Source organism: Cyanistes caeruleus, unplaced genomic scaffold (assembly GCF_971803275.1).
Source record: "Cyanistes caeruleus unplaced genomic scaffold, bCyaCae1.hap1.1 HAP1_SCAFFOLD_81, whole genome shotgun sequence".
NCBI classification, from domain to species: Eukaryota; Metazoa; Chordata; class Aves; order Passeriformes; family Paridae; genus Cyanistes; species Cyanistes caeruleus.
The window spans coordinates 940,437-964,738 of NW_028255891.1; the positions used below are offsets into that span (position 1 = coordinate 940,437).

The following is a 24,302-nucleotide window of genomic DNA, read 5'->3' on the forward strand; positions in this document are numbered from 1 at the left end:
GGGCATGGAGATGTGAAATGTGTGGTGCAGGTGTCCCTGAGGGAGGTGTTTGGCCTTTCTCGTGAAGCTGCAGAGGGGCACCTATTGAGAGAGGAGATGGCTGAGGTCCCAGCTGCAGCTGGCACACAGGGACCCTCCTGCACAGCGGGAGATTCTCACTGTGCTCAAAGATTCCCTCTGAAGCCTAAGAGGGGAGCTTGTCAGAAGTCCCGAAAAATATCTGGGGAAAGGTCTTAGGTTAGTTGTTGAGACGAGGTACAAATCTCCAGCGGGAAAAGAGCCTCTCCAGTAGGCTGGGTGTTTTGGGGTGTCTTAGTTCTTCCTAGAATAAAGATCACCAATTTAATGCAATTTCAGTTTTTATTCTAGAAGTGTAAAATGTTCCAAGATTATCTGAATTCTAAAACTACCTTGAAAAATCCTGAACTACTATGGAAATAAGTAAAAAAATGTTTGTAGATTTCTTTCTACAAAAAATATTTCTAAATATTTCTAAAAATTTCATATTTCTAAAAATGAAAAGCAAAGACAAAACGCGGTTGCCTTTTCAGAATTCTAAAACTAATTTGAAAAATCCTAAAGAACTATGGAAATTGGGAAGACATATTTGGGGTTTACTTTCTACCAATAATAATTCTAAAGAGTTCTAAAAGTTTCTAATTTCTGAAAATGAAAAACAAAGTCAACATGGTGCCCCATGCCCGGCTGCTGCCTGCCCAGCCAAGGCTGTGGCCAGCCAAGCAGCTGTGCCAGTGCTGGTGGTACCAGCCAGAGCCCAGAGCAGAAGCCCAAAGGTGTTGCTCAAGCCCTTCCCTGGCAGGAGGGGCCCACATTCAGGCCTGGCCAGGCACCAGGGCCAGCACCTGCAGGGACAGAGGGTCCTGTTCTGGGTGGTGGCGGCACAGCAATAAGCTGATAATGCAGCTGTGGCAGGGACAATGGACACTGGCTTGCAGATGGAGGATGAGAGGTGCAGGTCTCCCAGACTAACGTGTTTGGCAGGACATCTGGAGGTGCAGAGGTGCTCCTGTGGAGAGAGGAGGTGGCTGAGGCCCCCAGCTGCCGCTGGCACGCAGGGACCCTCCTGCACAGCAGGGCCCAGAGCGGCCAAGGCTCCCCAGCACGGCTGGAGCTGCTGGCACAGCTTGGCCCAGCTGGACAGCTGCCCCTCAAGGCCCCGGCGAGCAGGGGATGGCTCTGGGCAGGGTCCCTGGCCAGGAGCGGGCCCCAGAGCGCCTCTGCCTTTCAAGGGCAATCTCGTCCCCGCTCTTTCTCCTGCCCACCTTGCTTTGCCTCTGCCCGCTGCTCCTGGGGCTGCTCTTGGCCAGGCAGCCTCAGTGGCAGCCAGCACTGGCTGCAGCCCCAGCGGGCTCCCCAGGACAAGGCCCAGCAATTAAGAGACCAATTAAAAGCCTGGGCAGCAGCAGAACTCTTGGCAGAGTTATTTGGACAACCACTGACTATCTACAGGTCCACAGCAGACTCACTGGGAATGTTTCTATTCTACAATAGACTTTCAAAAGAAGCTGTTTGAGGGAAAGATGAACAAAACACTCACCGTTTTGTCTTCCAGCAATACCAGATTCCAACACCACATAAAACGAGTAAATGCACCAAACAAATCAGGCCTGCCATTACTTCTGGCCAACAGCGTGTTCCCTGACAGAAACCTCTTCCAATGTCCTTCTGGGAGTTGGGAACACGTGTTGTGGTGCTGGCTGCATCTGTGGGAGCAATGGGCAGTGAGAGCCCGTGCTGTGCTGCGCTGCTTAGCTGGCAGCACGGTGGGTATGTCCAGGATGTTCTCTGTTTCCCCCAGAGCTGGGACCTGCAGGCATCTTGTTGGCCCTTGGCACAGGCTGTGCCACCCAACAAAGCCCAGAAGGCCGGGAGCAGAGCCCGGGGGACAGCACAGCTGCTTGGGCAGTGGCTCCTTCCAGGGACACGGGCCAAACCCATCCCTGAGCAGCCACTGCCACCCCTGAGCCTCCCTTCTCCATGACATCTCCCCCAGCCCAAGGGGACAGAGCCAGGCCCTGTCAGGGGCCAGTGCAGCCCCTGCCCAGTTGGGAGCCAGGGCTGGCTGTGGCCCTGGGCTCGTGGCAGGGCTCCCGCTCGGGGCTGCTCCTGTGCCTTGGGCCTCTGGGCGCTCACGGCTACCTCTGAGAGCAGCTGCAGTGGGATAGATGTTGGTGCATGAGTCCCATTTCCCAGGAGCTGGAAACGAGCTCCAGAGGCCTGGAAGCCGAGGTGCCTCCAGCTTTGGCTGCTGCTGGGTCATGCAAGGGCCAGCCCTAGGGGAAGAGCTGCTGGCACACAGCCCCGCCAAGGGCTGAGCCCAGCACAGCAATTACCTCCTGTGTCTGGGCCTGTGCCTGGCATTGCCTTCTTTCCTGCCAATGAGCCACTGCTTCCTCTGGGAAACGTCTCCACCTGCATGGTCTTTTGGTCCATCCCTTGAGAAAGGAAGAGGCACAGCTGAACCAGATGGAGAAGTTCTTGATTTGGGTGCTGGCATTTTCAGGACCTCATGCTTGCCAAATATGGGGATAAGGTTCAAAAAATGCCTTGGCTTTTGGGCCAGGGCCAGGGCCCTCCCTCCTCCAAAAAGCTGCCAATTCTGAGCAGTAGTGAGGGGATCGTGCAGGGTGAGGGCACACACGTGCACGGCTCTGTCCTGACACCTGCAGCGATGCTGCCCTGGCTGAGCTTTGGGCTCTGAGCTGGCAGCTCTCCCAGAGGGAAAGGCCTTCACCTACCCTCGCCATCTCCCAGAGCCTCAGTCCTGGACGTGGGTTGGGAAGCCAGATCACCTTCACCAGGAGGCTTGGCTGCAAGGAAAGGCAGGACAGAAGAGCTCCCGTGGCTCTGTAGGAGATCCTCAGGCTCCCTGGGGCTGGCAAAGGAGCTGCACAAAGCCCAGCCCAGGGGCAACAGCCCCTTCCCTCTCTGCTCCTCTCCGTGGCTGCACAGAGCACATGGAAGGAGACACTGACATTGCACACAGGTAGAAGATTGACAGCTAAATGCTCCTTCCTCCCACTGACAGCGATGCTGTGGGATCACTCAAGGCTCCAGAAGGGAGCAGGGCAAGGCTTCCAGAATCCTTCAGCCCTGAGATTATGTTAAGGGATATGGCACATGAGTGAGCTCTTGCCTCCTTGACATTATTCCATCAGGAAAAGCACATTGAGAACTTGCCTCGAGCATTCTCCAAGTCTTGCCAGCTGTCATCTAGCCGGGCTTCCAGATAATCCATGTCCTGATCCCAGTCTAGAAGCCAGTACAGATCAGAACCACGTCCATGGTGCGCTGGGATCCACTTCTGCCTTGGGGTAGTGGGCACTGCAAGGGGTTTGGGTTAGATCGTGAGTACCAGATGTCGATGGACATGGCCAAAGCTGCAGAGGGGCCTGGGGAGCTCTGGGCTGGCTCTGGTCACTCTCCACCCTCTTTGCAGGCCCTGTGCAACATCCCTGGTGGGGGGTGACAGGGCCAGAGCAGGGGTCCTGGCTGCTGAGACAAAGGAGAAGGCTGAGGGACATGGACCCACCTTGTCCTCCCTGCAGCATTTCCTTCAGCATTTGCCTCATGGGTTTTGATGGCACATGGAGTTTCTGGTGTCCTGCAGCTTTGTTCTTTCCACTTGGAGGACCTTAAGAGAAAATAGTTCCCCTTTGCAGGAATGGATCCCAGAAAACCAGTGCTCAGCCTGTGGGGTCAGGAGGGACACACCACTCACCCCTGCGATGGGAGCCGGGCTTGCGTACAGTTACCAACCCAGGAGCTGGGAAAGTCCTCCCTGCAGACACACCTGTAACTCAACAGCCACAGAAGCTTCTGTCACCTCTGCTCATCTGCACAGGCAGCACTGAGCCACGGGAGAGGTGAGGGGATAGCGAAGGGCAAGGGCACACATGTGTATGTCTCTGTTCTGACACCTGCAGTGGTGCCAGGACATTGAAACTGCTTATTCTGCCAGGAAAGGACCATTGAGAACTTACCTCCAGCATTTCTCAAGTGTTTCAAGCCGTCATCCAGCAGGGCCTCTGGATAATGCAAGTTGTGATTCCAATCTAGAAGGGAGCCCAGATCAGAACCCTGCCATGGTGTGCTGAGATCCCCTTCTACTTTTGACAACTGGGCACTGCAAGGGTGTCAGGTAAGACCCTGGGTGCCAAATGTTGGAGGACAATGGCCAAAGCTGCACAGGGGCCAGAGGACCTCTGGGTTGGTGTCTGGTCACTCTCCCAGCTCTTTGCAGTCCCTGTGCAACATCCCTGGTTGAGGTGGCTGGAGCAGCCCAAGGCCCATTGGGGCTCTCTCACAGCTACAGCTGAAAGTCTTGCTAAAGCAATGGGGAAAAACTGCAGCAGGCAGTTGCACAACTATCCCTCCCTCACTCCTGCCCTCTCTCCCTCCCTTCCTACCTTCCTCTCTGTCTCCATCCCTCTTTTCCCTGGGACAGCTCTCCCAGCCCAAGGGGGCAGAGCCAGGCCCTCTCAGGACACACTGGAGCCTTGGCCTCCCCCTCTGCCCATTCCCCACCCTGGGCACCCCTTTGCAGTCGCTGCCAGGTTTTGGGACGTGTCTCCCATGGATGGACCCCAGCAGGACTGCTCAGTAGCCGAGTGCCCTGAGCCTGCTGGGGATAATTCCTCTGGGCTGTGCCGGTCTTGGCCAGGCTGTGCCTGCACTGCCAAGCAGCAGAGATGGCAGCTCAAGCCTCAGCAGGGCTCAGGCCCAGAGGCACAGCAATTACCTCCTGTGACTGTGCCTGGCATGGCCTCCCTTCCTGCAGCAGAGGCTGCCCATGGGCCACTGCTTCCTCCGGGAAACTCCGCCTTGAGCACAGCCGCTCTGTCCACTTCTGCAGAAAGGGGCAGCTGGATCAGATGGAACCATTCCCCACTGGGGAAACTTCAGGAGGCAATGCTTGTCAAAGGCATGGTTAAGGATCAAGAATCCCTGAAAATTTTTTGGCATTGGCCAGGGCCTACACTCATCAAAACAGCTGCCCTTTCTGATCTACCTGGGGACCAAGAAATTGAAGGGGATCTCAGTGTGAGCATGACCCTTGCTGCACTTTGGGCTCCCTGCCTGCTGATGCCAAATGCCTTCCTGCAGAGGCTGGGGAGAAGCTGCAGCCAGCCCAGGCTGGGAAACAGCCTTGCAGGCCATGAAAGCAACAGTGGGGCAGCGAGGCTGCCATGGATCCGCTTCCTGCTATGCAAAGAAAGCCCCTGGCTGCTGAGTCTCAGGAGAAGGCTGAGGGACATGGACCCACCTTGTCCTCCCTGCAGCATTTCCTTCAGCATTTGCGGAGTGATTTTGGATGGCACATGGAGTTTCTGGTGTCCTGCAGCTTTGTTCTTTCCACTTGGAGGACCTTAAGTGAAAATAGTTCCCCTTTGAAGGAATGGATCCCAGAAAACCAGTGCTCATCCTGTGGGGTCAGGAGGGACACACCACTCACCCCTGCGATGGGAGCCGGGCTTGCGTACAGTTACCAACCCAGGAGCTGGGAAAGTCCTCCCTGCAGGCACACCTGTAACTCAACAGCCACAGAAGCTTCTGTCACCTCTGCTCATCTGCACAGGCAGCACTGAGCCATGGGAGAGGTGAGGGGATCGCACAGGACAGGGGCACAAACGTGCACGGCTCTGTCCTGACACCTGCAGTGATGCTGCCCTGGCTGAGCTTTGGGCTCTGAGCTGGCAGCTCTCCCAGGGGGAAAGGCCTTCACCCACCCTCGCCATCTCCCAGAGCCTCAGTCCTGGATGTGGGTTGGGAAGCCAGATCACCTTCACCAAGAGGCTTGGCTGCAAGGAAAGGTAGGACAGAAGAGCTCCCATGGCTGTAGGAGATCCTCAGGCTCCCTGGGGCTGGCAAAGGAGCTGTGCAAGGCAAAGCCCTGGGCACAGCCCCTTCCTTCTCTGCTCCTCTCTGTGGCTGCACAGAGCACATGGAAGGAGACACTGGCATTGCACACAGTTAGAAGATTGACAGCTAAATGCTCCTTCCTCCCACTGACAGCGATGCTGTGGGATCACTCAAGGCTCCAGAAGGGAGCAGAGAAAAATTTCCCAGAATCCTTTAACCCTCACGCGACCTTAACAGAAACAGCACATAAGTGAGCACTTTCCACCTTGACAGATTATTCTGTCAGTACAAGTAGCAATTCAGAACTTACCTCCAGCATTCTCCGAGATTTTCAAAGTCTCATTCACCACCGATCCCAAATAATTCAAGTCATGATCCCAATCTAGAAAGAAGCACAGATCAGAACCATGGCCATGGTGCGCTGGGATCCCCTTCTGCCTTAGGGAACCGGACACTGCAAGGGGTTTGGGTAAGGCTGTGGGAGCCAGATGTCAATGGACATGGCCAGAGCTGCAGAGGGGCCTGGGGAGCTCTGGGCTGGCTCTGGTCACTCTCCACCCTCTTTGCAGGCCCTGTGCAACATCCCTGGGGAGGCAGCAGGACCAGCCCAGGGCCCCTGGGGACTCTCTCCCTCCCACAGAGGAAACCCTCCCTAAAGCCCTGTGGAAAACCATCCCCAACTCTTCCCAGGAGAAGGAAGTGCTGTCCCAGGAAAGGGAAGCCAGGCTGCGGGCTCACCTGCTCCCTGTGCTCGCTGCGGAGCAGCCTGGGCAGCCCTGTCAGGCAGGGCCACTGCCAGGAGGAGCAGGAGGAGGAGGTGCAGAGCAAAGGCCATGGTGCCTTGCCCTCTGCCAGTCCTGCAGCTCTTGCTGCCACCACTGTCCTGACACCGCTGTCCCAATGTCAGCACCGCTGCTGCCGCCGCCGCTGCTGCCGCAACAGTCGTGGTCAAGGACTGACTGCTCAGTCCTCGTGGTGCTGTGCAACCACGGGGCTCTGGGACCTCTGTGACCTCAGAGCCTGCTGTCACCTCAGCCTGCTGTCACCCCACAGGCTGCTGTGACCTCATGGCCAGCGTGGAATTGTGTGGGGAGTGGGATCTGCCTTCTTCACCAGGGAGCTCATCCTGCCCAGCAGCTCTGCCCAAGGGCTATGACAGGGTCCCAGCCCAGCTGATCTCACGGGCTAGGGGATGAAGGGATGGAGAGCAGCCCTGCTGAGAAGGACTTGTGGCTGCTGCAAGGAGAGAGGCTGGACATGAGCCAGCCATGTGCCTCCAAAGGAGGCTGCCCAGCAGCTTGAAGGAGGTGATTCCACCACCCCTCTGCTCTGGTGTGAGCCCACCTGGAGTACTGCATCCACCTCTGGGTGCCCAGCACAGAAAGGACATGGTCCTGTTGGAGCTAGTCCAGAGGAGGGACAAAATGCTCTGAGGGCTGGAGCCCCTCTGCTTTGGAGACAGGCTGGGATAGCTGGGGGTGTTCAGCCTGGAAGAGGGAAGGCTCCACGCAGACCTGATTGCTACCTTTCAGTACTTTAAGGGAGCTTTTAGAAAAGACAGGACAGAATTTTTAGTAGGGCCTGTTGTGACAAGACTGAGGGGGAATGTTTTCAATCTAAAAGACAGTAAATTCAGACTAGACCTAATGAAGATGTTTTTTACACTGTGGGTTTTGAAACCCTGGCACAGGTTGCCTAGAGAATTGGGCATCCATCCCTGCTGACATTCAAGCTCATGCTCTGAGCAACCTGATCCAAAGGTGTCCCTGCTCACTGCAGGGCACTGCACTAGATGGCCTTTAAATGTCCCTTCCAAGCCAAGCCATTCTGTGCTGCTGTGCACCAGCAGAGCAGTGCTGGAATAATGCTGGGGTGATGATGCTGGCACCTGTGTTTTGGTAGTTGTGCCATTCAGCTGTTGGCCAAGAGAGGATTGATGGGCTGCACAGTGAAGTCTGCAGAGAACAGTGTGCTCAAGGAGAAACAGGAGAGGAACAGGGCTTCCAGCTCAGATAAATGCCAGCATTTTGCTGCCCATTTCTTGTTAAGAAATAAAGCAATGTTCTGAAGATCCCTTCAGTGTGGGTGCACTATTGGCTGTATCAGTGCTTGTGTTCTGTAAAACAGGTGAGTTGTTACAGCTTCTTGCCCCATTTACCACTGGATAAAATCCAAATACTGCATTGCTCCATGTCTCCTTTCTTCCAAGTAAAGGCAGATTTTGTTCATTCTTCAGTGGGACATATTCATCTGTTGACAAGCAAATTCTTCTTGCTACTCACACAATGTTGATTTGCACTAATCAGATTATAATTAAGACCTTCCTCTCACTGTAATTAAGGCTGATGGATTGTGAGGCAAAGTGTTGCATCATTTGCCCTGGAGAGAGTTTTTCTCTAATTCAATGACATTTGAAGACAGCTGTAGCCTACCATACTTCTGGCATACTAGAAATGAAAAAACAGCCATGGAAACAGGCTGTTCTATCCTTTCCTCCTCCTCCCTGAAGTCTGAGCTCTTCAGCTGCCTCACAAACATTGTTTTATTTCACACAGGCATCCATCAGGACAGTGGCTGTGAAGCTTGGAACAATGTAGGTTTAGAGCAGCAAAAATAATAATCCATTTCCCAGGTTAAGCCAAGCATTTCCCAAATAACTCTAGCTATCCTCAGGGATGTTTCCAAAAGTATCATTGTAAATGTTGGGAGCGGGGAGAGAGAATGTGAACAAAATTAGGAACACAGCTTTCTAAGATCTTTTTATTCCTATAAAAGCAGAGTCAAAATTGTTTATAGATAGAATATTAACTAAGAAGTGAACAACAGATTGTCAAGATAATTGCTTAGGAATCAAAAATATCTAAATAAAAATAAGTTAACATGTGGCTTTATAAGAAAGCAATCATACTAAGAAGAAAAAAAAAACCCTACCAAATCTAAAAACAATAAGGTTGCCTCATCTGTCTCAATATCAAAAAAGAAAAAAAAAAAAATTGAAAATAATCAGATCCTCAAGACCATTACTATATACAGGACCCTCCAGGTAGTAGGAATGAACAAAGGAATTTTTGGACAGGTTTTTTTTCTCCTTGGGCTGGGGGAGCTGTCACAGGGAAGGGAGGGTCAGGGGTGGCAGTGGCTGCTCAGGGACAGGTTTGGCCCGTGTCCCTGGAAGGAGCCACTGCCCAAATCAGCTGTGCTGTCCCCGGGCTCTGCTCTCAGCTTTCTGGGCTCTGCTGGGTGGCACAGCCTGTGCCAAGGGGTGGCAAGGTGCCTGCAGGCCCCAGCTCTGGGGGAAACAGAGAACGTCCTGGCCGTATCCAGCGTGCTGCCAGCTCAGCAGTGGAGCACAGCACAGGCTCACGCTGCCCATTGCTCCCACAGATGCAGCCGGCACCACAAGACATGCTCAGAAGATCTGGGAGAGCATGAGAAGAGTTTTCTACCAGGGAACACATGGTTTGATTAAGTTAATGGCCACTGTGGCTGGTGGAGCACTTTTCCTGATGATGTGCTATGCTGGAATCTGGTATTGCTGGAAGAGAAAAGGGTGAGTGTTTTGCTGATCTCGGCCTCCAACAGCTTCTTGAAAGGCTGCTCATAGTCGGGAAACATTCCCAGTGAGGCTGCTGTGGACCTGTAGATAGTCAGTGGTTGTCCAAATAACTCTGCCAGGAGTTCTGCTGCTGCCCAGGCCTTTCATTGGCCTCTTAATTGCTGGGACTTGTTCTGGGGAGCCCGCTGGGGCTGCAGCCAGTGCTGGCCGCCACTGAGGCTGCCTGGCCAAGAGCAGCCCCAGGAGCAGCGGGCAGAGGCAAAGCAAGGTGGGCAGGAGAAAGAGCGGGGACGAGATTGCCCTTGAAAGGCAGAGGCGCTCTGGGGCCCGCTCCTGGCCAGGGACCCTGCCCAGAGCCATCCCCTGCTCGCCGGGGCCTTGAGGGGCAGCTGTCCAGCTGGGCCAAGCTGTGCCAGCAGCTCCAGCCGTGCTGGGGAGCCTTGGCCGCTCTGGGCCCTGCTGTGCAGGAGGGTCCCTGCGTGCCAGCGGCAGCTGGGGGCCTCAGCCACCTCCTCTCTCCACAGGAGCACCTCTGCACCTTCAGAAGAGCAGCCAAAGACTTTAATCACCGAGAAGCTGACCTGTCATCCCCGCTCTTCACCTCTGTCTCCCTCTGCTCTGCTGCGGCTCCATCCCCATCTTGAGGGCGTCCCAAGACCCACACGTGCAAAGTGAGACCCTCTGCCCCTGAGCCCCCTGGCCCTGGTCCCTGGCCAGGACTGAAATTGGGCAGCCCCTGTCCACCAGAGCAGGGCTTGGCCCATGGTTTTTGTTCAAATAAAGAGATGGAGCTTTCATCTCAGTGTCTGGCTGGTACCACCAGCAAAGCCCTCATGGCACCAGCCCCTGCTGAGCTCCATGTCCAGGAGCAGCCAGGTGTGCCCACAGTGTGGGCAGGTAGGAGCCAGGCAGGGGCTGCCATGACCAGTGGTGGGGCCACGAGGGGCTGGGGGAGCCCATGCTGAGCGTCCCTGGGTTGTGAGGGCACATTTCCTTCAGTGGCATCACCTGGGCCTGCACCTCATGAGGCACCCAGGGCTAATTTGGGCTCTCTGCTAAGGTATGCAGGGATCCCCCATGAGGTGTGCAGTGGGGTTAAATTGAGAGGGTTTTTTCCTCTTCTCAGCACAGCAAAGGGGACACTCTTGGCTGAGGTTTTGCAGAGCTGGGAGGAAGCCTCTTGCGAGCCCTTGGGCCCGGCCTGTGGGCACAGCGGGCAGGCAGAGCCCATCCCTTGAGGCCAGTCCGGGCTGCTCGGGCCGGGCCGGGCCAGGTGAGGGCCCCGGCAGGGAAGGGCCGTGGCCGTGGGCTCTGATGAGGCTGCCGAGCTTCACCCTGGCCCTGTGCTGCAGCCAAACACACATTTACAGCCACAGCCATTCTCTGGGGCACAGGAGGCACCCGGGGCTGGAACTGAGGCCATGGCTTCTCACCCTGAAGGGAGGATGGCTCTCTTGGTTTGGAGGGCACAGCTTAGATCCCAGTTCCCTTTGTAAACCTGCTGGGGAAGTGTGGAGGGGCAGAGAGTTCCAACCCTTCTCATTGGGAAGTTTGGCTGATGCTGTGGGGTTTTTCAATTTTTTGCCCTCTGAATTTGTGTCCTGGCAGAGGGTTAAGTTTGCTTGCTCTCACAAAGGCCCTTTTCTTCTTGGTGCTCAGTGGGACTGCAATGCAGCCGGGGTTGAAGGAGGATCTGCGGCCGCTTGGGCCATGATTGTGGGACACCATGTGGGACCTGCTGCTTTTGGCTGTGATTTGTGGTGCTGCTGGTTCAGGCCTTTTACAGTAACTGACTTCAGTTTGTTCATCTTGTCACCAAAGGTTGGGAATAAATCTCTTGAACACCCCTGTAGTATTAAGAGGCAGGCATTGCTTTCTTGAAGTGCTGCATGCACAGGCCATGGGGATCACAGGGCCTTCTTGGTGGGGACTTCAGGGAGCCTGGTGGTCATTGAGGGAGGAAGCTGATTCTACTGGAAAAAAGAGGGTTTTCCATGTGTGGAAAAGAATAACCTCTCACTTCCCCATCCCTTTCTGTACAAAGTTATACAGGCAAGTGCATTCAAATATTTCTTTCTGCATTGTCAGCGTATTTTTCTTTCAATATCTATCTGTCTATCTATCTATCTGTCTATCTATCTATCTATCTATCTATCCACCTACCTACCCACCTACCTACCTTACTAATCTATTTCTATGCATGAGGTTTTGTTTCTTTATAAATTATGACACTTCTATTGAGAGCTGGAAAATGATACCATCCATGTTTGATATAGCAAAGCTTGGGTTTAGGAACACACATGAACTGTGATTTCTTTCGTGCTAGACATATGCTGGCTTGTTTAGATTGACTTTGAACTGATAGCCTGCAAAGCTGGAAAATGCCTGGTGGCCATTGGTGTGATATCCTTAAAAATCCTTTCTTCATTTTTATTTTTTTCTTTTGTGCTGGTTGGTAAATACCTTTCTTCCTTAAGCTGTGTGCTGGCAATACTGGAGGTAGAAAATAACATAATACTGCATTTTTTGGATACTTGATAGCTGTCCTGTGAAATTTTATTGTAGTATCTTCTGTCTAATACCCACTCAGAATTAAATCAGCTGGTCAGCTACTGAGCACAACTTACTGCACAGCTGCAGCTCATGTTTCCACAGTGCAAGTGGCTTTTTCTTCCTCTGCATATGTATCAAACACATTCAAGTGCAAGGCTGCTGACAGAGGAAAGAGCCTTGTTTAGTGGAGCCTGGACTTTGGGAAGGTGGTAGCTGTTAGATCAACACCCAGCAAAGTGCCTAAATTCCTTTTTGTGACTGCTGTCTGGTGACTTTGGCCTGGCTTCTTGAGGAGGTTCAATTTTCATTTAGAAATGGCACGAGAACACTCCGTGTGCTCCCGTGGAGCCAGGGCTGTCCCAGGACACATGGAGCTGGGACAAAGGGCACATTGATTCTCATCTCAAGAAGCCACCTGAGCTCCTCATGGCAGCAACCCCACGCACTGCTAATGGATCCATTACAATTAACTCAGCACACAGCTTGGAACTTGAAGCTCTGACATACGGAGCTTGTTCAGTTCTGCCACGGAGGAATGGAGTTTGAAAACAAAGAGGTTTAGCAAGGAGATCCACGCACAGCTAAACTCTTTGTACTCTAGCAAAGGAAGTCTTAGGATGCAAACCCTCACCCATCCTCTGGTTTTACCCCTCCAATGAGCCAAATTCTTGGTCTTCATTCCTGTGCCAGTAGGAAAATATGACAGGGAAGTGGAGATCCTCCTTGGCTTCTTCAGCTGGCCAGCTTGTAACCTCATCCTCTGCCACAAACAGGAACAGACAAACTGGGATTTTGTTATGAAACCTACTTGGTGTTTGATTTTACCCAGAAGTAACTGAGATTCACTGGAATATTTACAAGCCATAAATGATGGATTTTTTGTGGTTGTTAGAATCTTTCAGATTTTACAACCTTTCTGCTGCATGAGAACCTGGCACTTGCAGAACTCTTGCCCCATGCACTTCTCTAGTGCTTCTTGCAGAGAAGTGCTTTGGGATTAATCAGGATGAGTGCCACGTTCACGTGTGGTTTATGGAGCCCACAGGACAGGGAATTGTCTTTGCTGAGGGCACTGGCTGTCATTCCAACACCTGCATCACTTTTTCTACAGTAATCCTTGTGAGAAAGGTTGTTCTTTGCCATAGAGATTTTTAGTCCGCATTTTTTATCTCAAACAGCCAAAAGTTTTCCATCTCACAGGTTTCTGATGCTGATTTTTCCATTCCAGTCTGTTGTTGGCCTTGTCAGGAAAATTCATCTACAAACACCAGAGGTTTATGTCTAAAAAGGAGACAGAGGAGTCCTTTTACTTGATTTGAATAAAGGGAGAGGCCATGGGCCATTCTCCTGGGGTCTCTCAAATTTTTGGAGGACACAGCCTCCTTTTCATCCGAATTTCCCAGCCACGTCCCTGTCTCTTTCCCCATTGGCTGAGGTACTTGAGAGGTCCAGACTCCCCGGACTGCCTGATACCTAAGATTCCCCTCTAATGTATAACCCTCCTTCTTCATTTTTAATTCTTATGGAATTTATGGTTTTTCCCCATTGTTTCTTTCATCTTTCAATATCAAATTTCATTTATCAGCAAACTTACAGTTTGTTTGTAAAGGCAAATATCTTTTTTCCATTCATCAATCAGAGGAATCCTTCCCATTGTTTCTTTTATCTCTCAGTGCTAGTTTTATTTACCAGCAGACCCACAGCTTGTTTCTAAAGACAAATCTCTCATTCCTCTCAACCTCTCTTTTTTAAAAAAATTTCTTACTAATTGTCTGTACAAACTTTAGTAATCATTGACTTTATTTCCTATTCCTCGATTTTTTTTTTTGTTTTGCAATTATTTGCAGTGACATCAATTTCTGTCCTTTTGTAGCTATTCCTGGATTAGTAGCTATGGCTACTACCTGCATCCTCTTTATCAAATGTTGAAGAAATTGTACTAAGCAAGGGATCATGCATGCTAAAAAGATTAGAGTTGCTACAGCACAAGAAAACCATTTGTTAAACCCACAGTTTACTAGATAACCACGAAAACACATCTTATTCTCATTCTTTCCATGTTTGGACTGATACATGAGTTAACTTTCCCATTGCTTTTGTAATTTGTTTCACCACCTTTTAGCTATCATTTAATTTGCCACACTCTCCCTTCTTCTGCTGACAGTGTTTGCATTTCTAAGCTCTCACACGAGGCTTCTACCTGCAGTTCCATTTAAATCTGTTTTGTTGGATCTGGACCAGAACCTATTACAAAGGATTTGAGTTTTGTTTCAGTGTTGCTACTTCTACTGATCATCACGGACAACACGTGTCCTGCTTGTGGAATTGTTTTGGGGGCAGCTTAAAAATAAGGGCTCCAAAAAACCTTCTCTTTCCCCTCTGCTTTATAGCCTTCAAAATCTTTTTGGTAATTATGGAAGGAACACCTTGCTTAGCTGCTGGTAGTGACCTTAACATACATTTGATTCTATTTGCCTTGATATCTGAAACAATTATTAAGAGGGAAACTGGGGGTCTAACACTCTGAACCTAAAGTCTAGTCAGAAATGCTTTTTCCCACGTATGTGCTTCTTGTTCTATTTAGACAATAAATGCTTTTTTTCAGAAGAATGAAGCCACCATAGACTTCGTTCTTCATCTCAAAATCCTGTTTATTATGGACTTAACTCGTTGTTTAGGTTTGACTGGGCTGGCCACCCACGGCCAGTCTTCAGATCTTCCTGGCCTTCCACAGACTTCACAATTTTTCAGGTAAAAGGATTTGCTACTTCTTCTCCTATGGTTAAAAATTACTTTTCTACTTTTGGCTTCAACTTCAACTGGCTGACAATATCAAGGTAAGATTCTTAAGGCAAACATTTTAATGGTGTAATTTAATTTCCTAACTTAACTTTTACTTTTGTGTTCTCTTTACATGACCTGTAGAGGAGAGTGAAGGCACAGAAAGAGCTTTAACATAAAGAAAACAATGACAGTGAGGATTGGCCTCTAATGACTGGAGATTTGAGAGAAGGGATGCCCACACAAACTATTTCAGCAGCCAAGCTGTGGGAGGCACACGGGGCTTCCCCTGATGTTGATGTCCTGGCTACTGCTCCAGTCCCCTCTTGTGGAGCATCAGTGGCAGCCTGCCGAGCTTCTCCTCTAGCTGAGATGTCTGAATTTCTGGGGCCTTAGAGACACTGACTCGAGAGGGATGGCTCTCCCCGTGTTCAGCTCTCCTGACGGCTGTTTCTGTGCTCAGCAACACTTGCACAGGTCTACACTACTTTGCTGCTGCTGCTGCTGCTTCTCTCTACTCCTTCACTAGGACTCAATCTCCTGGCTGGATGTTGTGAACAGCAAAGTCTAAAGGCAGGCTCTGTGCTAGCTGAGCTTCTTGTCAAAGAGCTTTTACAAGAGACACTATCCAGGCTACATATTGTTTCCAATAGATATCCTTTATCCCTACCCCCAGGTAATTCTCAAGGCTGAGGATTACCAGGATAAGGAATTCTAAACATCAGTTCAAAGGGAGATAATTGAGTATCCCCACTGGGTCTGGCCCTTCTTCTTGCCCAAGCCAGTGGCAAGAGCCGGCATCTTGGTTTCTATCATCAGCTTCAGAAGGTGTTTCTTTATTTCCCCATTCATCTTTTCATCTCAGCCAGAACTCTGGGGGTGCCAGGGGCTGTGGAGGTTCCATTGGATCCGTAAAGCAGTCAAAACTCTGAGACATAAACTTTGAAGAATTTAAGATTTTAGAGAAGCTGAGGCCTTCATTAGAAAGAAGCCTTGCTAAATCTAAACAAAATAAATAGATGGGCCTTGCTAAAATTAAAGGGAGCTAGAGAAACTTTGCTAAAATTAGAGGTTAATCGTTGGCTAATAACTAATTGTCTGTCAACTCTATGCTTGTTCAGCTGGGCTTATAATGAGAAGCAATGAATCTGGTAAGGAACTTGAAGAACAGAAGAGAATTGCAAATCAGAAACTCCTGGAAGACATGAAACTAGGAGCCCAGCCAAGGGTCCATTTGTCACTTTGCATTGAAAAGGTAGAAAGGTCAGAAGGACGAAGAGCCATATCCCTTCCCTCCCTTCTCTCACCCCTCCTCATAAAAGGACCACCAACTCATTTCAAGGAACAAACTACGCATGCTTAATTGCTTTTTTCCTAATTAGCATAGGAAGCAGAGTGTGGGTGGCAACGGGGTTATGAATATGCATTTGTGTTCCATATTTCTGGAAATAAAAAGCCTGTATTCACCTGTATTCGGGGCCGTGTGTATTAAGGGGTGATCTGACACATCGGCCCAGCGCTGCTAATAATCATACACTTTTTAACCCTAAACCAGTTCAAGAGTCTTTGTCTGTCTCAGTTGGATAGTGATACTAGATCATATCCATATTTTAGTAAATCAGTCTTAGAATGCAGCCAAAAATTGCATGTGGAAAAAGGAAAAGAACTGGTGGGTTTGGGAAGATGAGGATGGATTTTGTTAACAGCACATTGGAAACAGCACCAAGAGAAGGAACAATTGTTTTTGGAATGCTCCCATGTGAAGGTACAGCAGGTTTTAGTCTTGAGCTCAGGTTTGTTTGTGCAAGTGAAACAACAAAAACAACAATGATGATGATGATGGTAATAATAATGATAATAAGAGTAATAATTATAAAAATGATAATAATAATCAATAATATATATTTATATCCAAAATTAAAAATTGATAATGTGAAATAATGTTGACAATACTAATTTGTGAGCTTTGGTTGCTCACTGTAACACTAAATACCCTACAAAAAAGGACTAGCAAAGGCCCAAATGTCAGTGGTAAACTTTGTGAATTGTATACACAGAATAAAGGAGGAAGGGGTGAAGTTGGCTGTTTTTATATGGTTTGCTGATGCTGTGATGTGGAATGCTTTGTCTGTTCCTGGGAAAAATACAGTGATTAGAACTGCTGGTTTTGTCATGTACCACACTATCCAAAAATGGCAGGATTGGTTCCATGGCTGAAGAGGCTGTTAAAAGAGCAGTTGATAAAATGAGGAGATGGGAACCTGTCCCGGTGGAGAACCCATCTCCCAGATGGGCTCCATGCCCTTAACAATGGGCCCACTGGGAAATGGAAACCCCTGGGTGTGCACGGCTGCACCCAATTTGCAAACACAGCCATGGACAGTGAGACTTGGACTGCCTGGGAAATTGTTCTGGCTGTGATGGCCCCTGCCAGGGCCAGCCCAGAGGCTGCAGGGCTGGACCTTCATGCACTGGAATTCATTAGGAGAAATCAGAAGCAAATGACAGTTTACAATACAGGAATAAGAATTCAGATTCCTCCAGGACACTTTGGTTTGATAACTTCTCACTGGAGCTTGGTGTTGCAAAGGGTTCATGTCACGGGAGGAGGAATTGATGCAGATTATCAAGGAGAAATTGAAGTAAGTCTGTTAAACAATAGTGAACAAGAGTTGGTTTTCCACCACAATGCAGGGTAATACAGTTATCAATATTGCAGTTTTAAAAACAATTGTAAAAAAAGGACATCCACCTCAAATCACCTCCATTTGAGGAGATAAAAGGTATGGATCCAGCAGTCCTAATAAAGGAGCCAGAGTGTGGGTCCAGAGGCCAAATGGCCCTCCCAAGCCAGCTGAAGGAACAGCTCTGGGCAAAGACAACACTGTTTGAATCCTGAGACCTGGGCAGGAACAATGGGAATATGTCCCTGCAGCCAAGTGTTCTCTGCCAGAACAAGTCGATGGGATGGGATATTGTTTTACAGACCCTGCCAGACCAAATCTCCCTGTTTGCCCCAACAGCCCCTTTGGAAAATGCTCAGATCCATGGGGCTCCATGTGAAGGCTGATGTGACCCTGAGGGACTTCCACACCAATTCCAGCCAGGAGCCTGGCTGTCCCTCAGGGACTGGGACCCGGCACCTCTCCAGCCGAAGGGAAATGGACCCCAGCAAGCTTTGTTAGCCACAGACAGCGCGGTAAAGCTGAACAGCAAAGGACCTTGGGGACATTATTCTGGAATTCAAAAGGTGCCAGCTCCATGGACAACAGAATTATTGTTCCTAACGTGAATGAGAGTGAGGAAAAAGAATGAGTAAGCTTGTGATGGTAAAGCACAGAAATCCTTTCACATTGTGGCCTCCAGCTAGAACAGAGCTTGGTTTCTCCTGAAGGGAAATCTCAGTCAATCCTGTAAAACTGATAATTGCATTCCTGTGTTCCACAGCACAGTTTTCTGTCAGTGTCCCTGCACTGGATCCGTTACAAGTCAGAGCCCATTGACAGAGTTTTGGCCACCCCACAGGGTGAGCCCTCCGAGGGAACCCCATTCCTCCCAACCTGAGCTGAGAACATACCCAGCAATTAGTTACATTGAGTATTTTGGCTACTTTGATCTTTAAATTTTCAAAATAATTTTGATGACTAATGCCTTGATTAAACTTCAGAGGTGTTTCTGGCAAACAAAGATCCTGTCTGACTCTCAAGATGCAACTTACAGGTGTTGGGGGTTAGGTGTCCTTTATTTTCTATTTAGTTCTGGCTTGCCTGTGGAATTTTTACTCATGACTTGCAGGGAAAACTTAACTGCGGGTACCTGGTGGGTGCTTGAGGAAAGATAAAGAGTTTGGCTGGGCCCAGGGGGGGAAGGGGGCAGGAAAAGGGGAGGGTGGGGACAGTTTGGTGGCTTCTTTAGCTTCGGAGAAGAACACTTTGGGTGCAGAGCTGTTGTGGTGGGGAGAAGGGAATTTCGCCATCACCCAGATGGAGCTGCTGCTTCTTCTCCTTCTTCCCTCTTCATTGGTGGCCTCGCACCCCCTGTCCTGCCGGGACGTGTGGCAGTGCCAGCCACCGCCACGGAGCTGCTGATCCACCTCAGCCACTGGCCCGGGATCTCAGCTCATCCCTGCTGTTCCAGCTGAGTGTTCCTCAGAGCCCTGCAGGAGCACCAGCACTGACTGCCAACCCGAGGGGGTTTGTGAAACAAAGCCTCTCCTCCATCCTTTCCCGTCTCAGCCCCAGAAAGCTGTCACGGGGTCCCTGGTTCTGTTTTCTTGCTAACGCTGTAGTTATTGTTGTTTGTTTGCCTGGTTATAAATATTAGTAAAGAACTGTTATTCCTATCCCCAGATCTCTGCCTGAGAGCCCCTTGATTTCAGGATTATCATAATTCGGAGGGGGGGGTCCACATTTTTCATTCCAAGGGAGGCTCCTGCCCTCCCTAGCAGACACCTGTCTCTCAACACTGAGACATTTCCATGAGAAAATTTTACAAAGTTTTCAATAAAATTCTTATTGATAAATTTGCCTCCATTTCATTTCTAACAAGCTGTTCCTAAAGATCCCGTCAGGCTGTCTTAGACACTTTGGGCAAGGGATTCCTTCCAAGCTGGGCCACTTGGGGGGGGATGGGGGCGGCCCCAGGGCGGAGGGCAGGGTGTGCAAGGGCCCTTTGTGACACGCTGCAGCACGGTCACCGTGGGATGGTGGCAACGGGAGCAGATGTCAAAGGGCCCTTTGTGACACGTGCTGACATAGGAGCTGGCAGTGACAGGGCCACGCCACAGTGCTCGGTGCACGCGACGGGTCAGGACGCGCCAGAGCGGTGCTGTGAGGAGCCCCCGCACAGCGCACTCCTTTGTGTCGGACCTGGAGCTTTTCTGAAGCACTATTCCTACAGGTGACCTCGAGGCCAGACCACAGGTCTTGCTGACCTGTGGCCTTGCTGAGCCTTCCTTCTTAAGGTTCTCTTGAGGGCAGACCGTGGGACTTGGTGACCCGGAGCTTTTCCGACGTGTCGCCCATCCCTGCAGTCTCTGCCCTTGAGACCAGACCACAGTCCCTGTCGAGGAGCCTCCTGTCCTTGTGGCAGGAGCCCTCAAACACCCAAGTGCAGGACTCGCTGTCTTGCAATCTTGCCAGGACTTGAGTCTTGCAGGTGCCTTCCAGGCACGACTGCAGGACTTGCTGACTCTGAGGTTTTCCGAGCCATCTCTCCTGCAAGCAGCCATAAATCCAGTCACTGCCATGGAGCAGAGACCCCCAAGAGTGCCCAAGTTGGCCTGGCTTGAGGAGGAGGAAGAAGAAGGCTCTGGAGCTGTCCTGGCACAGGAGTCTGAAGAGGTGCAGGAGTTCCAGGCACCACAGGAGGGTGAGTTGCAGAGCTCGGCCTTAGGGCTAGTGCCTGTTGCCAGCTTGGCCCCATCCCATTCCATGCCATGCCATCCCCTGGTGCTGTTCCTATGGAAAGGATTGGAGAGTCTGGAAGAAGATTTGGAGCAGCGACCCCCAAGAGTGCCCAAGCTGGCCTGGGTGGAGGAGGAAGAGGAGGAGGTCGAGGAAGAAGGCCCTGGAGCTGCCCCAGCACCAGAGACCGAAGAGGTGCAGCAGTTGCAGCCGCTGGAGGAGGGTGAGTGGCAGAGCTGGGCCACAGGGCTGGTGCCTGCGGCCATCTTGGCCCCATCCCATCCCATTGCATCCCATCTCATCCCATCCCACACTGTCCTGTGGACACACACCCATGGACAGCACAAAAAAGGGGCTGGGGCTGCCCCCGCAGCAGTGGCCGTGCTGCATCCCCTGGGGCATCCCGGGACTGTCCCTGCCTGGGGAACGCAGGGCTGGGCTGTGCTCTCCGGCCTCTCCCGCAGCCCCTCAGCTCTGGCTGCTCTTTGCCAGATGCAGCCATGGACGGCACACAAGAGCAGGACACCGCCTGTGGCCGCTTCCGCAGAGCAGCGCAGGTACCTGCAGCCATCCCCACCTGCGCTGGGCCTGCTGGCACTGCTCAGCCCAGCACCGCACTTGGAGCACTCCATGCAACTTCCCTGCCTTCCTGCCCTTCTCCTACAGTTTCTTTACCAATACATCAAGAGGATTGGCAAGGAAGAGACCAGTCCCATGGACACTGAGATCAAAGCATCCTCAGAGGTCTTGGTAGAACAAAGCAGCGCTGCCCAGCTGGATCTGCTTGTAGAGACGGCTCTTTTCAATCCGGAGCAAGTAAGCAGCCTGTGGCCAGCCTTTGATCCTCCAGCAATTGCTTGGCTTTCCCAAGCCACGCCTGCTGCTCACTTGAAGCTTTTGAGGCCATGGCAGCGTGCTGGAAGAGAAGCACTTGTCTGGGGAAGAAGCTGGGCACATTGCTGACTCCCTCTGCTAGCATTCCAAGTCTCCCTGTGCCTTCTCCAGGTGCCCGGTGTGGTGAGGTACATCCACCAGTGGCTCATGGCCAATGAGGCTGCTGAGCACAGGATGGACTGGGCCCTGATGCAAGTGGCCGAGGCAGAGCCCGATGATGTGGCCATCACTCTCCTGCGGGTGGCCCCAACGTGTGACAGGTATGGGGCCCAGCTGCCCCGAGGCCTCAGGGCTCCCCAGCCCATCACCCTGTACAGCCTGGCCCAGGGCTGTGAGCAACACAGACTTGCAGGGCCCTCTGGCTGCTCCCTTTGCCAGCCCTGCTACAAAGTCGGCCCTGAGCCCGCTGCCGTGCTGCCAGCCTGCCCCTCAGGGGCCTGTCCCCACAGGGCTGGGCTGCCTGGCTGCTGCTGCCGCTCAGGGGCAGTGGGCACAGGCAGAGCTGGCGGCCAGCTCAGCTCCCCGCTGCTGCCCAGCCCACGGTGCTGTGTCTGACCCCGCAGAGCTGCTATGGCCATGTGGACGACCATCTTGCTCTCGCCCTGGATTTCAGAGGAAGTGACACCGCTCCTCATCAATGTGGTGGGGAGCTGGCCGCAGAAAAACCTGGGCACCTCTGATGGGGACAAGACGGCTGTCTTTTCCCTGACTGTGAGTTTCTGGAGCTGGCCTTTGCTCACGGCAAGGCCGGCCGCCTCTCCAGCAGCTCTGTTGCCTCCTTCCCCCACTGCATCTCCCTGCTTCAGGCACTGGCCACAAACCTGGCCTAGGGGCAGCTTCAGGGCCACCAGGCCCGCTGCTCCCCCTGCGTCTTCCCCGGCCTCTCCCTGCCACGCTCAGGCCCTGCCACACGGACGCCCCGGCACTGAGCGCTGTCTCGGGCTGCTTTGTCCTCTGCAGGCAACTCTGGTGATGTGGAAGATCCTCCAGGGGCCCTGTTGCCCACAGATCCTCACAGTCTATTTCCCCCGCCTCTTTGTGCATCTCCTCTTCCAAACGTACTTCAGTACTTTGTATAGGACAGAGGACGTCCATACCTTCTGGAAGGAATGCCAGGAGCAACACGGCCTCTCCACCAGCCCCAACAGGTGCTCCATGCCACTCCTCCTGTCCCTGACACTTCCCCAGCCTCAGAGCCAGCGCTCCCAGCGTCACCTGGGCTTTGCTGTGCACACAGGTTTGCAGTGCAGACCCTGAAGGCCCTGCTCTGCAGTCTCCACTTGGAGCATGTGGTGGTGGCAATGGAACGCAAGCGTGGCTGGGACACGCTGCTCTGTGCTGACACCCACCACTATGCCGTGGGTCTGCTGGCCAGGTGAGCCCCCCTTCTCCCCACTGCCTCTGGCATTTGTGCCCCCTGCCCGGGATGCCCCCCACAGTCCCCGTGGCCATGGGCCTGAGGGCCTCGTCACCGAGGGATGGCCAAGGAGACTGGAAAAGGCTGCGAGAGGAGGGTGCCCAGGAGCAGCCACATCTCAAGGGCCCAAATCGCCTCACAGGGTGCTGGGGCAATAGGACAACTGTGTCCATCAGTCCTCCGCACCCTTGCTGAGACTCTTTCTGCCATTTTCTGCCTTCCAGGGTAATGCGCCGTGCATCCATCCACTTGTGCAAAAGCATCTTAAGCTACCTGCTTGAGGTGCTCAGCAAACCGTTGCCACTCTGGGATGTCTCTGCCATGGCATTCCTTGTGGAGGTGAGCCTGATGGCCAGCACTACCTCGCTCAGCTCCCTGCCAGCCCTGTCCCCTGGCATAGCCACAGCTGCCTGGGACGGCACCCGCGCCCTGTGCTGCTGCCTGGGCCCAGCCCTGCGCACTTCCAGGCTCCTGCCGGCCGGCTCCCCTCTCACTGCCCTGTGCCTTTCAGCTCCTAGATTGCCTGGACTTGAGTGACTGTGGTGACAGCCTAATGGATATCTTGTATAAGTACCTGTGGTACAACTCCACAGAGATGCATCACCAGGTTCTCAGGGCTCTCCTCCTGCTAAAGGACCGTCCCTCCATGGTGAGAAGGGGGCAGCAGCTGAAGCCGTGTGGGCAGCATGAGGCTGGGCAATGCTGTCACTTGGCCTTGGCTGGCCTTTGCCTTGGGCGCTGAGGCAGCTCCTCGCAGCTCTCCTGCCTCCTGCTTCAGCTGCCCGAGTGCTTTGGGACAGCCCTTTGGCCTCTGGGCCCTGCGGCAGCTGCCCGGGCTTTCACACCCTTGTGTTCTGCACAGGCCGAAAGAATTCAGAGCCTGACAGGAAGACTAGTGCACCTCCTGTGGGACTTGGACAGTGACGTGGCCAGGATGAGCACTGCTCTTCTGAGCCATATTTTCCTGAAAGAAGACACCCCAATATCCTGGCGCAGGGCCCTGCAGCTGGCTGAGCCGCTCCTGAAACTCCTGGACAATGTAAGGCTCTGTGCCCCAGCCACGGCCACTGCCTGCTGCCCGGACACTTTGTGCCCTGTGCATTTGCAGACCTGTGCCGATGTGGGCCATAAGAAGCCAATGATAAGGTCATTTTTCCTTCCTTCCTTTCATACAGCCTGATAGCCACGTGCAGCTGCTCTCCATGTCTCTCCTTCAAAGAGTGATGTCTTCGGCAGAAGAAGAAGGAAGAAAGCCCCTGAAGGAACGAGTGTACCAGAGCCTGCTCCCACTCTTTTTCCACTGCCAAGATGAGAATCGGCATGTGGCAGAGGTGAGGACTCCTGGGCTGCTGCTGCGCCTTGGCAGGGGGCTCAGCTGCCTCCTGCCCTGACGCAGGCTTGCAGGCTGCAGCCTCCTCCAGCCCTTGGCACTGGGACACTCCTGTGCCCTGCCTTGTGGGGCCATTTGCGGCTCTCTGCTGCTCCCCAGGCCTCTCGGACAACGCTCCTTCGCGCGGCTGACTTCCTGAAGAGGCCAGACCTGGAGAAAGCTGTGAGGAAGGAGAAGCTGTGGAAGTTTGCCAAGCTCGTGGTAAGGACAGCCTGGAAGTCCCAGCCTCAAGCTACAGAAGCCCCCTGGCCCCGGTGGTCGGTGTGTGGGGCTGGCAGCTGTGCCCCTGCCCACTGCTGCAGCCGGGGGCCGCACGGCTTCTTCTCTAGCCGCCTGTGGCCCCGAACCGGGTGCCGATGGAGCCCCAGCCCAGCGGGGCTGCGGGCCGGGCCGGCACCGCGGCTCCCCGGGCAGCAGCCGGCC

General features: G+C 52.5%; 2 protein-coding genes across 11 annotated transcripts; one reads left to right on the plus strand and one right to left on the minus strand.

Annotated features, from left to right (window-relative positions):
* Nucleotides 1–344: 344 nt before the first annotated feature.
* Nucleotides 345–9,970, minus strand: LOC147646727 (uncharacterized). Of its 10 annotated transcripts, none has more exons than XM_086873053.1 (14): nucleotides 6,622–6,875; nucleotides 6,194–6,265; nucleotides 5,751–5,822; nucleotides 5,477–5,548; nucleotides 5,288–5,389; nucleotides 4,763–4,870; nucleotides 4,005–4,076; nucleotides 3,743–3,814; nucleotides 3,554–3,655; nucleotides 3,202–3,345; nucleotides 2,760–2,831; nucleotides 2,355–2,456; nucleotides 1,559–1,724; nucleotides 345–1,027 (listed from the first exon to the last, which is right to left on the minus strand). In XM_086873053.1, the coding sequence occupies exons 1-14, from the start codon at nucleotides 6,716–6,718 to the stop codon at nucleotides 802–804; spliced, it is 1,479 nt and encodes a 492-aa protein (XP_086729179.1). In that variant the 5' UTR covers nucleotides 6,719–6,875; the 3' UTR covers nucleotides 345–801. The 10 variants fall into 10 exon arrangements, with proteins under 10 accessions (XP_086729179.1, XP_086729183.1, XP_086729186.1 ...); XM_086873057.1 differs by having other exon boundaries at nucleotides 5,676–5,822; nucleotides 6,622–6,867; XM_086873060.1 differs by having other exon boundaries at nucleotides 4,763–4,920; nucleotides 6,622–6,844.
* A 9,667-nt stretch (nucleotides 9,971–19,637) lies between these two features.
* Nucleotides 19,638–20,903, plus strand: LOC147646728 (uncharacterized). The gene is made up of 4 exons (XM_086873025.1): nucleotides 19,638–20,143; nucleotides 20,243–20,401; nucleotides 20,671–20,772; nucleotides 20,845–20,903. The coding sequence occupies exons 1-4, from the start codon at nucleotides 20,020–20,022 to the stop codon at nucleotides 20,901–20,903; spliced, it is 444 nt and encodes a 147-aa protein (XP_086729151.1). The 5' UTR covers nucleotides 19,638–20,019.
* Nucleotides 20,904–24,302: the final 3,399 nt, after the last annotated feature.